The sequence below is a fragment of the Strigops habroptila genome, chromosome 8 (assembly GCF_004027225.2).
Source record: "Strigops habroptila isolate Jane chromosome 8, bStrHab1.2.pri, whole genome shotgun sequence".
Lineage (NCBI taxonomy): Eukaryota > Metazoa > Chordata > Aves > Psittaciformes > Psittacidae > Strigops > Strigops habroptila.
This window is the reverse complement of record NC_044284.2, coordinates 46,860,886-46,874,243: the sequence shown is the minus strand read 5'-3', so window position 1 is coordinate 46,874,243 and position 13,358 is coordinate 46,860,886. Positions and strand designations below refer to the sequence as shown.

At 39.0% G+C, this 13,358-nt stretch overlaps 1 protein-coding gene across 6 annotated transcripts in view; it reads right to left on the bottom strand.

The window, feature by feature from the left end:
- Positions 1-13,358, bottom strand: part of FARP2 (FERM, ARH/RhoGEF and pleckstrin domain protein 2) — a 74,310-nt gene that overhangs the window by 34,536 nt on the left and 26,416 nt on the right. For all 6 annotated transcript variants that reach the window (XR_003992508.1, XR_003992507.1, XM_030493809.1 and 3 more), the window contains exons 5-8: positions 12,392-12,470; positions 10,682-10,779; positions 8,404-8,518; positions 23-170 (exon numbers count right to left, since the gene is read on the bottom strand). Coding sequence is in view for 4 of the 6 variants with exons in the window: in XM_030493809.1 (XP_030349669.1) it covers positions 23-170; positions 8,404-8,518; positions 10,682-10,779; positions 12,392-12,470 (440 nt within the window). In the remaining 2 variants the exon portion in view is untranslated. The remainder of the gene's footprint in view (positions 1-22; positions 171-8,403; positions 8,519-10,681; positions 10,780-12,391; positions 12,471-13,358) is intronic.

The window sequence follows — 13,358 nt, the reverse complement described above, 5'->3', positions numbered from 1 at the left end:
CAGCCTGCCCTCCCCACCTTACCTGGAATACCAGTACACCCATATGTGAGACAGCTAGGTTAATTTTGGTCCCCTCACGGTCAGATGCAGGGTGGAATCTGATACCATACATCTCCAGTTTCCGAGCAATTTCAAGCACTTGAAAGTCTGATTCAGCAGGAGTTTGACCCCTATAATGAGGAAGAAGAATAAATAAAGTTTTAAGAACAATTTGATTCTACAATATTGCCAACATTGCTAATACAATTAAAGTCTTCACTCTCGCACCAAATGAGAATTCTCTCTCTCACCTAGTTGGGCAGTTTCACTCCAAGTTAAGCAGTACACCGAAACTTTTGTAATAGGAACAATATGCAACAGTAGATGACCAACCTAAAATGAATCCCACAGACAGAAGCACTGAAACAACTAACTAGTTCAGAGCTTTTTCAGTTTAGAAGCAATAAAGTTGAACAAACCTGAATTCATTCCACAATGCTCTTTCTTCTGCTTGCTTGTATACACATTAATATTAACCAGATAAAAGTGAGAGATGAAAGAGCTGCACAGCCAGCACAATAGAAACAAAGCAAATACTGCAACAGAAAGACCGTTTTCAGGCAGGGTTTCGGGACTGCATCAGAATTATTATGCTAGCACTACTGGGTGCAATGCATTCCCCCAGTCTCTGGCTGTGTAACTTCCTCTTTGCCAAGGAATCCAGCAAATGATTTAAAAAATGAAATCATCTGTTGTTAAAATGATTTTGAAAACAGGAGGAAGACGTACACACAGAGCACCTCCTTTCTGAGCATGCACAAAGTCCAAGCAAATCAATACAGTAACTGTTACAGACTGTGGCTCACACCAGTCACAGATTCAGCTTTCATTTACTTCTCCACAAGTCTGCTGAAATCAAATAACTGACATTTTGTTCTCCTGCATGACAAAATAGCTTCTTCCCCCACCCCTCCACACCCACTTTTTTTTTCCACGAGGGGGAGTTTACTGAATTATAGTGCATTTTTCAGCTGGCACTCAGGAACAGGAGGGGTGGCCATGGACAACGAATTGGAGCTAGTCAGCAGAGCCTGTACATAGAAGAGAAAGAGCCCACGTAAATACAGTCCAGTTGAACTAGCTACAGCAGGAGACCCTTCTCCTTTGCTAGCTCCATGGAAACACTGGCAGCACAGGACCTGCCAGGACACTAGGACTGGTGACACTGCTTCAGCCACGGTTGTATAAAGTGATCCCTGCATCCCCACTGAAAATTATTAGAAATAATAAATATCACGTTTCTTCCATGAGCCATCTACGCTAGTGCACTGATTGAATTGTTCCTGCAATATGCAAGTGCACTAGCATGTAAGGTACAAGGAAGATATAGGGAATAAAAATTATTACTCTATTTATAACCAATTAGTACTGAAACCAGATTAGATCCTGCAGAAAGACAAAGTTTAAAAATCCTGCTTTCCAAGAAATGTCCTTTCTTCCATAAATCTGTGTGTCATTTCATTAGGACAGATGAAAAACTATTTGTAGTATGATCTATTTTCATGCCTTATGTAGTGCCAAGCATAACATCAGTACTAAACACATTTTCCTGCTACCCTGATTTGCTTTCCTAGGCATGCTCCTTAAAAATACCTCCCTTCTACTTACCTATAGTTGTATTTCAGACTAAACAACCTTTTTGCTCCATATAGATTTCTTTTAAATATAAATTGAGAATATTAAAGTGAATGATTATTACATTTGAATTTATCAGAAGCAGAGATGATGACAATACATATCAACTGCATGTAGGAATGCAATTACGAAACTTATTTAGTATGCTAACACTTTAAAAATGGGAGCTGTTAGCAGAAACAATGCTTCTTTGATTCTCAGTAGAACGCTCTTCAGACTAAAACTCATATATACACAAAAATTGACTGAGAAAGTACGCCTGAATGGACATACACTTCACGACAGGATTTCAACAGTTTTCTATTGCCTTATTCATTCTGGAGGGGAAAATAATAATCTAAAATACTACAACAGGAAATCCAAAATTTATTTTGCCAACTGCAGAAAGCAGGGATACAGTGAAGTTCCTACCTTTACAAGTTCAGCCCATATGCCAACCTATCCAAACGTCAGTATTATATGACCATGTATGCACAAAGGGATTGCAAAGAACAAACACAGAGGACCAAAAATCTGATTTTAAATGGAAAAAGAACTCCCAAACTACATAGAGAGTCTTGTAGCTGCATTTCTACCACATGTACTGGTTATGTTGAAGAGCTTAAACTGGCAAAGCAGATTTCACCTCCTTTTACTGAAATGGGTGATGCTGGAATAAGTGTTTTCACACTGGCTTTAAATGTTAATAACATTTCTTCCACAGATTCCTTACCTGCATCAAAATAGCTCAAATACCATGGTTCCTGTTTATTAAACACTTATTAGACAAAAAAGGTAGATGATAGATATTAATTTTGGCCACAGATTCTTAGAGTTACACTCTAAGAGCACTGTGTGTAACTTCCACCCACACTAATTCCTGCTGTAATTCTTCTGAAAAGAGTGACATTAAGAATGAAAGTGGCGCTTTGTCTTTTAAATAGGGTGCTGCTGATGCTAAGGTTGCTGGAGGCTGGGAAAGGAAAGGAAACAAAAATTAGGATAAAATGGCAACTAGAAAATTGGAGCCATATAGTACTAAAAGTTCTTCATAAACAGCCAAGTATAAGTGATGCAGAAACACTGACGGTTATTCTATGTTCCATTAGATAGAAGCCAAAGCACAGCACATCTCAGAAAGAATTAAAAAAACAACCCAGATTTTAAGAGTGTTTTTACACACTCGACCTGCCTATACCTACCAAAGAAGGCAGAGCCTTTAGTAGGGAAAGCTGGGAGCAATGCTGGGCACTCACCCTGCACCACAAACAGTTACAAAGGAGAAACAGTTTCAGAGTAATTACCCTCAGATGTTTGCTGCAGACTAAGCTGCACAGACCAGCCTGAAAACAATCTGGTCTAATTTTGTTCATCCATTAAGCAGATAAATCTACTTAATCTTCCCCAGGTCAATGGACGACAAACTATCGATTACAAGTGTCTTCCAGCAAAAACTGCTGTCAATGCAATAGGTTTTAGTTTAAAGGTTCCTTACGTACATCCATTTAGACAAATACTGGCTGTGGGCTACAATACCCATGTGGCAATGGATTCAAAACAAATGCTGTTAAATGTTAAGTGATTTATACCACATTTAAAACCAGTGATTTATAGAGAAGTTTAAAGATAAAGTGTCAAGCACTGCATGTGTAGAAATTGTTCAGACTACACAGCAACCTGAAGTTATCGTTTTTCTAATTTACAAACAATTTAAAGAATTTAAATCATGGACAACTAGGCTAACAAGCTGTGACAGGACATGAGGGATAACAGTAAAGGTAAATATAAATCTATCAAGCCTTCAATTTCTTTCCTGATTTATCTGTGTACACACAAACAAAACCCCCACAGCCATCTGAATGCAAGCAAATCATTTTATGTTTAATTCTAGAATATACTCCCCCCAAAGCAAGTTTTCTACTCGCACTACTTGTAGGAAGGCAGTAAACATTGCATTTTGAGCGTCCAGGGTGCCAGGATTTAACTGTACTGCCACCAATACACCATCTTCAAAATATAAACTACTTTTTCTTTTTTTCCTTTTATAAACTACAGAAATAAAATAAGTAAAGTTAATTCAGGCTTTTGCTGAAGCAACCAGGTAATGTGCTATACCAAAACTATGACTAATCCTGTTTACTGTTACTACATTTGCAAATTTAAATATAAACCTCATATTTTGATACTCATGGAAGTAAAAGAAAGTATTTGTAAACGTGAAAGAAATAAAAAGTATATTTAACAGAAAATAAGGTTTCAATTCCCATCTTTATGAATAAACATTCCTGATGTATTTTATCTTATTTTGATACAGACTGGATTGGATACACACATTCTGTTTTATTCAGGTTTATGTTCTTCTACCATTTCTGATGGTAGCTACAGTGAAGCAATAAAAACAATAAAGATTAAAATCAAACCACAACTTTCTAATGTGAAGAGACACTCCATAGTGTCACCCAAAGGGACTGAACACCCTCTGCAAAGCCATACACATCCTCCTGCTCCCCCAACTCACGTACGGCACTGGAAGGCTCCTGCTGCAACTCTAGCCCAAGAAAGTCAAATTGAAGTTCCCAGCTTGATATGACACAGAAGCCCCCTGTACACCAGTGTATGAGTAAGCGTGTTCAAAGCAAAGCAAGGGCTGCTGAGGAGGAAAACTGAAGCAGAAATAAGATGATGCAGTCGCGATGTGGAGATGAGCCATCCTACCAGAAATGGTTTTTTATTCCTGGAGGCTCTGTTTATGTGAGAAGTCTCAGTCAAAAGCAACCATCAATGGAAGAAATACCAGTCTTCTAAAGCTATGTGGGGAAATAACGTCAACTGAAGGAAATAAAAATGAAAATAAAACAAAAAAGTAGAAATATGATGCACGGGGATAATAAGAGAAGCGTTGTGTCCGTTTAACTGCACTGCCCATCACCAAGGAGACAAATGCCCAAGGTCCATGCTCCCGCTTGCTCCTTGTAACAGAAACAAGGAAAAAAATGTGCCTATGCTCTGAGAAAACACAGGACCTTCACAACTACTAAAAATGGAAAAGGGTGGCCAATACTCCCTGGGCAAGGGAAGCAAGAGGAGACGTGTAAGGAAGTTACAGCTATTTTTAGGACTGCAGTGCTTCCAAAATTACGTCTCTCTAACAAAAATTTTTCCAAAGGCGCAGGACGATTTGAAACATGAGTTCAGGGTACTCAGGTATCGCTAATGTTCTGTTGTAACCATTTCTAACCGCATGCCTCAGCTTTTAATCTTAATATGGTTTGAATGTACACTTTGAAAATATTGCTTTAAAATATGATTTGCAATCATTTTAATAACATGGCTGTATTAGATGCAATTCTCATTAAACTAATGAAAAGTACACTTATAAAACACAGAATCTTTTTGTATGAACCTTCCACTGACTTCTTCCTGACAGGCAAAAATACAACCTTTCCTTACTGTAAAGAATGATTAGAAATAACTTGTTTGAAACAAAAAAAAAAAGCTTGACCCTAATTAGTAGAATTACCAGTCCCTGACTTCTTCAGGAGACAGTCACGACCCTTCTATCAAGAAAAGGAATCCAACAAAATTCCCTGCAAGCAGAAGCAACTCAATCAGATCCAGGCACGTGATTAACAAAGGGTTATTCTGTGGATGGTTTGGATGTAACTTGTCCCAGAACTACAAAAATCACATTTCTTCTCAAATTTTAAGGCAATCAGCCTGTACTGCATGATATTGTCTAAACTTTTCATTAAGCCATTTGTAGCTTTAGACTTCACCGCAGTAAGTTTCACAATGTCCTTACGAGTTGTATGAAAAGGATGTTCCTCCTTTAACCATTTGAAGTTATTGCCTAATTGTTTCAGCACTTTTGACATGAGAAAAATTATGAAATATTTCTATGAAATTAATGGTTTCTTTCCTCAAGCTACTGTCTCCTAAGGTGAAGAATCCCAGCATACATTTTATTTTCCTTCAAATCACTTCAAAACAACAATTTGTTTGTTCCTTCACTGTTTCCACATGCACCTCAAAGGTTCAAAAGCAGAAAAAAAAGTAACAAACACCTGATTTCATTGAGAATTGAAACAGAAATTCCATCAGTACTGGTAATTCGGTACAACTGAAAATGAGTGATCATAAAAAGAAGTTAATTATTGAAATTCTTAGGAACTGATTTTCTAATAATACAGTATGTTTCTTAGCCTTGAACACAGATGCTGCCCTGAATAACCTCCTCCTTCTGTCTTGAAAGAAAGTCAGCAACAATCCCAGAGCAAAAGGAAAATTTAGACATCTGATATAGTATTTGGATTAAAATACACAACCATGCATAAGAAACTGCGCAGGTGGATATTCTCAACTAATAAAAGCACTTTAAATTGCTAAATTCTAATATGGAAGGTCTCAAAAACTACAGAATAAGATCTATTGGGTGAAATCAAACCTCTGTCACCATTTTATCTAGCACTTTATCTTGATTTAACCTGTTGCCTCCAAGAACTGCACAGGCAACATTAGGGCCATTATGGTTGGGAACAGTCTGAAATTTCTCAGCAATATTAACATTGTGTGCTTAAAAGCTGTGGCAAATATAGAATGCAAACCCTGATCTTCCAAGTAGTATTTTGGTCACAACAGATACTTTTGTGAGCCTCCCTGTAGGTTGACTACCCTTCCACATGTCGACCTGTCAGTCTCACCTTGGGGCTTGGCAAGATTACAGAGCAGATCCTCCTGGAAACTATGGTAAGGCACATGGACAACAAGGGACTGGTTGGTGACAGCCAACAGAGCTTCACTAAAGGCAAATCATGCTGACAAATCCGGTGGCCTTTTATGATGGGGCCATGGCACTGGTGGATAAGGGAATATGACTGACATCATCTACCTGGACTTGTGCAAGGCATTTGACACTGTCCTGCATGACATCCTTGTCTCTAAACTGGAGAGGCATGAACTTGACAGATGGGCCACATGGTGGATAAGGAATTGGCTGAATGGCCACACTTGAATAGTTGTGGTCAATGGCTCCATGTCCAAGTAGAGATCAGTGAGAAGTGGTGTTTCTCAGGGGTTGGTAGTAGGATGGATGCTGTTGAACATCTTTGCTGGTGACAGGGACACTGGGATTAAGTGCACCCTCAGCAAGTTTGCCAACAATATCAAGCTGTGTGGTGTGGTTGACATACTGCAGGGCAGGGATACCATCCAGAGGGACCTGGACAGGCTACAGAAATGGGCCCATTTGAACCTCATGAAGTTCAACAAGGCCAAGTGCAAGGTCATGCACCTGGGTCAGGGCAATCCCAAGTACAAATACAGGATGGGCAGAGAATGGATTGAGAGCAGCCCTGAGGAGAAGGACTTGGGGGTGTTGGTCGTTGAGAAGCTCAACATGACATGTCAGTGTGCGCTTGCAGCCCAGAAACCAACCGTGTCCTGGGCTGCATCAAAAGGTGTGTGACCAGCAGGTCGAAGGAGGGGATTCTGCTGCGCTTCTCTGCTGTGGTGAGACTCCCCCTGCAGTCCTGCATCCAGCTCTGGGGCCTCAACACTAGAGGGACGTGGAGCTGCTCAAGTGAGCTCAGAGGAGGCCACAAAGATGCTCCAAGGGCTGGAGCAGCTCTGCTCTGGAGACAGGCTGAGAGAGCTGGGCTTGTTCAGCCTGGAGAAGAGAAGGCTCCTTAGAGCAGCTTCCAGTGCCTAAAGGGGCTGACAAGAAATCTGAAGAGGGACTTCTGACAAGGGCCTGTAATGACAGGAGAAGGGGGAATGGCTTCGAGCTGACAGAGGGGAGATTTAGGTTAGATATTAGGAAAAAATTCTTCCCTGTGAGGGTGGTGAGACACTGGCACAGGTTGCCCAGAGAAGCTGTGGCTGCCCCATCCCTGGCAGTGTTCAAGGCCAGGTTGGACGGGGCTTGGAGCAACCTGCTCTAGTGGAAGGTGTCGCGGCCCATGGCAGGGGAGCGGAATTAGGTGAGCTTTAAGGTCCCTTCCAACCAAAATCATTCTATGATTGTCTATTCCAAATCTTCTTACTCATGAAGATATTTTACACTGCACAAACTGAGTAGATCTTCACATTTTAAGGCCAGCCAGATTAGACTGTGAACACACGACCTTACTATACATTGAATGTGCACAGTGGAAGAAGTGGGCATTTCAAATAATAAAGCATTCATTTATGCAGTTCCTGACCATGTGTTGGAATTAATTTTATATTTGTGGCAAATAGTTTCTTTGTCCCCAAGAAACTTTACTTACTTAAAAAATATTCCAGCTGTAAGATAAGGTATTGCATAAACTCTGATAAAAGCTATTTCTCCCCCACTCCCTCCATCCTTCTCCATCTTCGTTATGCTCACGGAATGAGTACAATGCAATTGTTTTTTAATAACTTAGAAAAAAGCAAGGCCTATGCATTTGATGGCAAGCTGAACCTAAATTTTGTAGACTAGATATTCTGAAGAATGATTTTGCCTAAAACCATTCTTACAAGCTCATAATAGCTCTGTGGTATGTTAGTAAAGGTACACTGAAAAAATCACTTGAGAAAAATTACTGCCCAACAACTTGGTCCTAACTATGTAACTATCATTACATCCAACTTTACTTGCTAGACGTAACTGGTGTTTAACTTACACAACCTTAACATCATCCTATTGTGCAGCATACTCGACCTCCAACCAAGCCAGTCCACCTGCTTGCCAGGAGTATATGGTAAGGGTATACATTACTTCTGACTTACACATGTTTCCTGTGGAACTCCAGAATCTTTCCTTCAATTCTCTCCTGGTTTGGAAAATACTGATTTGTTTTAAGGTGTTCTCGATCCTCCGATTCATCAAAATCGCCTATTTCAGCTATTACAGAAAACAAAATCATGTTAGAATAAGAAGAAATAATGGAAAAGGAACAATGACAGAAAATACTTGGTAAGGAATTACAGAGACCCAAAAAAATGGAATGTGCTTTCCTTTAAGTGCTACAAATCTGTGCATCACACTTTGTATCCAGCTTCATTTTACAAAACACATTTATCCCAGGCAGACTTCCTGGGGGTTACAGCAGCATTTGAACATTGTTTGGAAAATTCAGACTTTGACTTCTGTACAGTCAAAGATGTGAGACTTGTAGAAGACCTGCGAGCTGGTCTAAACATTTCTTCCTTACAGATATCTCATACCAAACCAGCATATTTCAATTTCAGTTTACTAAATACATGTAAAATAGTTACGAACAAGCCTACTTGGCAGGAGGGCAAATTACGTGTCAGAAATTGTACAAAAATAAATACATGGCAAAAGAGAAAGCAGTGTTACGTATCTGTACCTACATCTTGAATTTTGGTCTCCCCTTCACATATCCATGCCTTTCAGAAATTATGCTGTGGATTTAGGAAGAGGTTTACAGAAGAAAAAAGCACAAATCAAAAGTGTGGAACAGCTTCCACCTGATAAGGTATGAAATAACCAGAAGTCATTGGCTTGGGAAAGAAAATCATGAGGCAGGCAGAATGTATGGCACATGTATATAAAAACTACAAGTTGAATAAATGAATTTTAAAAAGCTATTTAGACTTTTCTGATAATGAAATAGAAAGTTACAATATTAAATTAAAATGCAGAAGTTTTAAAAAGACAAAAGGATATATGTTATCCTACAAACCTCCCAAAAAACTAAGCTGTGAAGCTCATTAGCATGGAAGGATGCCAGAAACATAAGCAAATTCAAAAGTTAGACAAATACATGGAAGCAAAATTCATCAAGGGCAACTAAACGAAGAGATGCAGAGTCAATCTTCAACTTACTAAGGCCACATGCAAACATTACAGGATGGATGCAGCAAAGGAAGTATTGCCATATGCTTGCTCTGTTTTGGAGGGCTTCCCCATAACATTTGCTGTCAACTACTGTCACAGAAAGGAGACTGGGACTATGTGAACTAATCCCTGCCAAAGCAGCTGTTCTTTAAGAGAACACAGCAACATCCTGCTTAAAATCAAGCCAGCATCGGAAACGAGAAAAAAAAAAAATTGAAAGGCACTTCTGTAAAATAGTTTATGTTAAAAAGAATCATATTCTTTCTCACTTCCAATTTTCTAGTAGAGTAGAAGCAACCTAAGCAAGGCCAGACACTGAGATTTGCTCACCAACTCCACACTGCACTGCTGGAAAATCATGAGCAAAGTTTAATCATGTCACTCACTGACAGCACACAAACAACTTAGATTTGCTCTTCCAATAAAATCACCCTAACTAATATTATTATAATTGTATTCCTATATTACAACGCAGAATTAGATAACTAATAACCATTTAACAGTGCAGCTTTAGTTTCAAGCCAGCAAGGAGGCATAAAACTCCATTTCTGCAGCTCAGGTTACAGATTTGAAAACACTATCATTTGGCAGCTGCTCTGGCTGATTTGGTGTCTGAACCCATTCAAGTTTTTCAACCTGTTCATTTTAAGACGTTTTGGGTGTTTAGGCATGTACAGACTGAGCGAGCAGCAACATGGAGAGCTTCCAAATCAATTGCTTCCCATTTCCATTTTCACTCCCAGCAAGGAGGAAAGCTGCTGACAATCCTACTGTTGAACTTGTCGTGGCACATGTCTAGTTTTACTTCAGCCCAGTCTCTATACGCTTATCTCCCCCAGCCACAGGGAAAGTGAGAAATTAAGCCAAGGAACCACAGAGGCAGATGGGAGCAGCTGTCTGGAAGATAAAGCATGCTAGTGACCCAGTTTCCAGAGCCAGGGAAAACAGACAACATGCAAGGTGTTTGGTTTCGTACAGTCTCCACAAAGCCAAAGTGATCTCATACATAAGCACCAGCTGTTCCTCACCACAGCAACCCTGATGATAATCCCAGTGTTCAAAATCAACAGGTTTACTACATGTAGAGAAGGAATTATCCTTGAGACAGAAAATGCTTCTAGTTACCAAAAGATTCTGTATGCTATTTAACTCAGATTAGCAATGGCAACATCACCTGATGTCAAACACAGTAGAGATACTCACATTGGAGAAGGTGAGAGATCAGAAGAGCAGCCGTATTGTCACTGCAGGTCAGTCGTTCCTCTGCCAAGTCTCTCTTGATTTGCAACGCAAACAGGTACCTGAGAGAGTGTTACAAATACTGGAGTTATAAGTACCACCCTGACGCATGACAGAATGATAGAACAACTGAGTGAGGTTTTATTAAACCAGAACCTCCTAATTCTTCCTCTCTCCAAAAACAAGATAACACAGAAGTCTTGCTTGCAAGAACAGTCAGATCAAACCAAATAACCCGTGACTAATCCAGTGCAATTTATCAGCATAAATGAACACACAGGAACACAGAAGCAGAAGGAGCACTGTGCTTTTAACAAGTTTGATTTTTGAAGTAACAATAGCTGTCATTTTTAGCTGGAAAGAAACTTAATGAACACTTCATGTGATTTTATCTATTAGAAAAAAAGATGGAAGAACATCACTGATTCTATTATTTTGTTAGGAAAAATAATGTGCATTTTCTGCTAGCACTCAATTAATTTACTCACTGGTTGTATTTTCCAGGACTATAACATTAGCAGCCTATGAAGACAGTAAGAAATGAAATTTCCTTTTCTTATACTCCTATACTCATTTAACTAAAGTATTTTCCAATCAGTTGTTAGAGGAACAGATCTCTGTCCAACAGTTTTGTGTAAGTAATAAGCTGCCTGCAAAACATACAAGGATAGAAGAAAAGCATAGCAGCCTTGAAAGTATGCTGGTAAGGACCAATTTTGTAACTTTAACTGATTTAAATATATTTTTATGAATGTATGAATGAATTCTTCAATACACTTACTATAAAGTGTACATAACATTAACAGCATTATGAAACACCTACATGCTCTAAGCACAGACCAGAATTCCACAAAAAATGCTTCATTAATGGGCAAAAATACAGTTCCTGTTTCCAAAAGCTGTGTTCCTAATGAAATTCCTACAAGAAACAGCAATTAACATAACAAAATTGGGAGTAAATGAAATATTTAGGTATTATTTATGATTACAAGAGACAATCGTATCACAGCAGTTATCGTGCTTCTTTCCTCTAAAGTAAGTCTGAAGGATAATAAGAAACCTCTGCGGATCCCAAAAAGGAATTCCAATTAAAAGTAGTACAACTGCGAGAAGCGCTAAATGAGCTCTTTAAACACTAAAATCCTGAGTAATGTCCTTGTTAGAGGCACAGACTTCAACCCATGTTCCCAGATGCTAGCAAGTAGATTAAGGCCTGCTTAATTTACAAAAGATTAATTAGCAATCAGCAGAAGTTACTCATGATGAGTACTAGTGAAAAAAGGTGAACAGTAAAGGGTGTTTCTAGTCATTGAATACTTAAAATATGGACTTCAGAGGTTTAAATGATAAATCATTTATTAAAATAGGTACTGATTATTTTATATAGATCCTGTTTATAAGTTTTAGCATTTCCTCTATATCCTGTCTCTTTTGACACCACAGTGTTTGGCAAACCCTATCCTGGACTGTTTTCTGTTTTGAACAATATTTTTTCTGGTAACAGTCATCTGCCAACATGTATCTGATAAAACTGTGACACTAACTAATGAAAAGTGCTCTTTTGCTCATCTTCAATGTAAGTTTTGTTTAGAAACAGATACAATATCCTTCTGCCCTTACCTTCCTCTTATTTCGGTAAGTAATGCAAATCAACTTCTTTAAAAAATACTTTACCTAGTATATTCCTCTTGCAACTGACCCGGGTCTGGAGGGAAAAACTTTACAGCTAGACGAAGCATTGTAGTCTTTGGTCCTGTAAGAAAAAGTTGTAATTTCACAAAAAACAATCATTCGTCATAAGCACATGTATAATATGTTTTCCAACATGCAGAGAGATAAAACACATGTGAAGCCTAGCCAGCTTTCAGCTTGCCAGCTAACTATAGCAGGCCTATGGGCTATAGATTGTCCACACCAACAGAGATGCAGCAGGTAGTTCCTCTGAAAACTACCTATACTACTTCCAAGGCAAGTCTGCAGTCTCAAGGCCGTAAAAATAGTTTTGTATACCATGAAAGCTATAATACCGCAAAGCAACTACCTGACTCCACACAAAAGCATCACAGTGAGAGGTTCCCAGAAGGGGAGGAAGGTGGAGACGCATCCCACAGACTCCCAGCACCAACCACAACCACTAGAGTGGTTGATGAACTGAATCCACAAGTCCGGCTAGACCCAGCTGGCTCCACATGGCTCCCAGCGTGCCCGTTAATACCCATCTCCTCCCGTTTTTAACACTGCCCTTGTCAACCTTGACTACAGAGAAAAAACTAATTTATCATTTTAATCTAAACAGAATCCTTAGTAACTATTTGGAATGTTACAGTAATGTAACATTTTATAACAAGAAAACCCCACTACAACTATGCAGAAGAGCAGTCATAAATTTTAGCACATCTCCATGGTTTTAGACCATTTTAGAGCGATATATGTACGATAGGGAACACACGGGCATCAGCCTATGGTCTAAAGCCAAGTTTCCCCAGTACCATTCTATATCATTTATATGGTATAGATTTATATATACCATTTATGTATTTATATATACCATTGATATGGTATAGAAGAGGATATGGAAAGAGTAACCAAGCGACATTGCAGACCTGCGGTCCATCAGATCTTTTGACTAAGACATAATTCC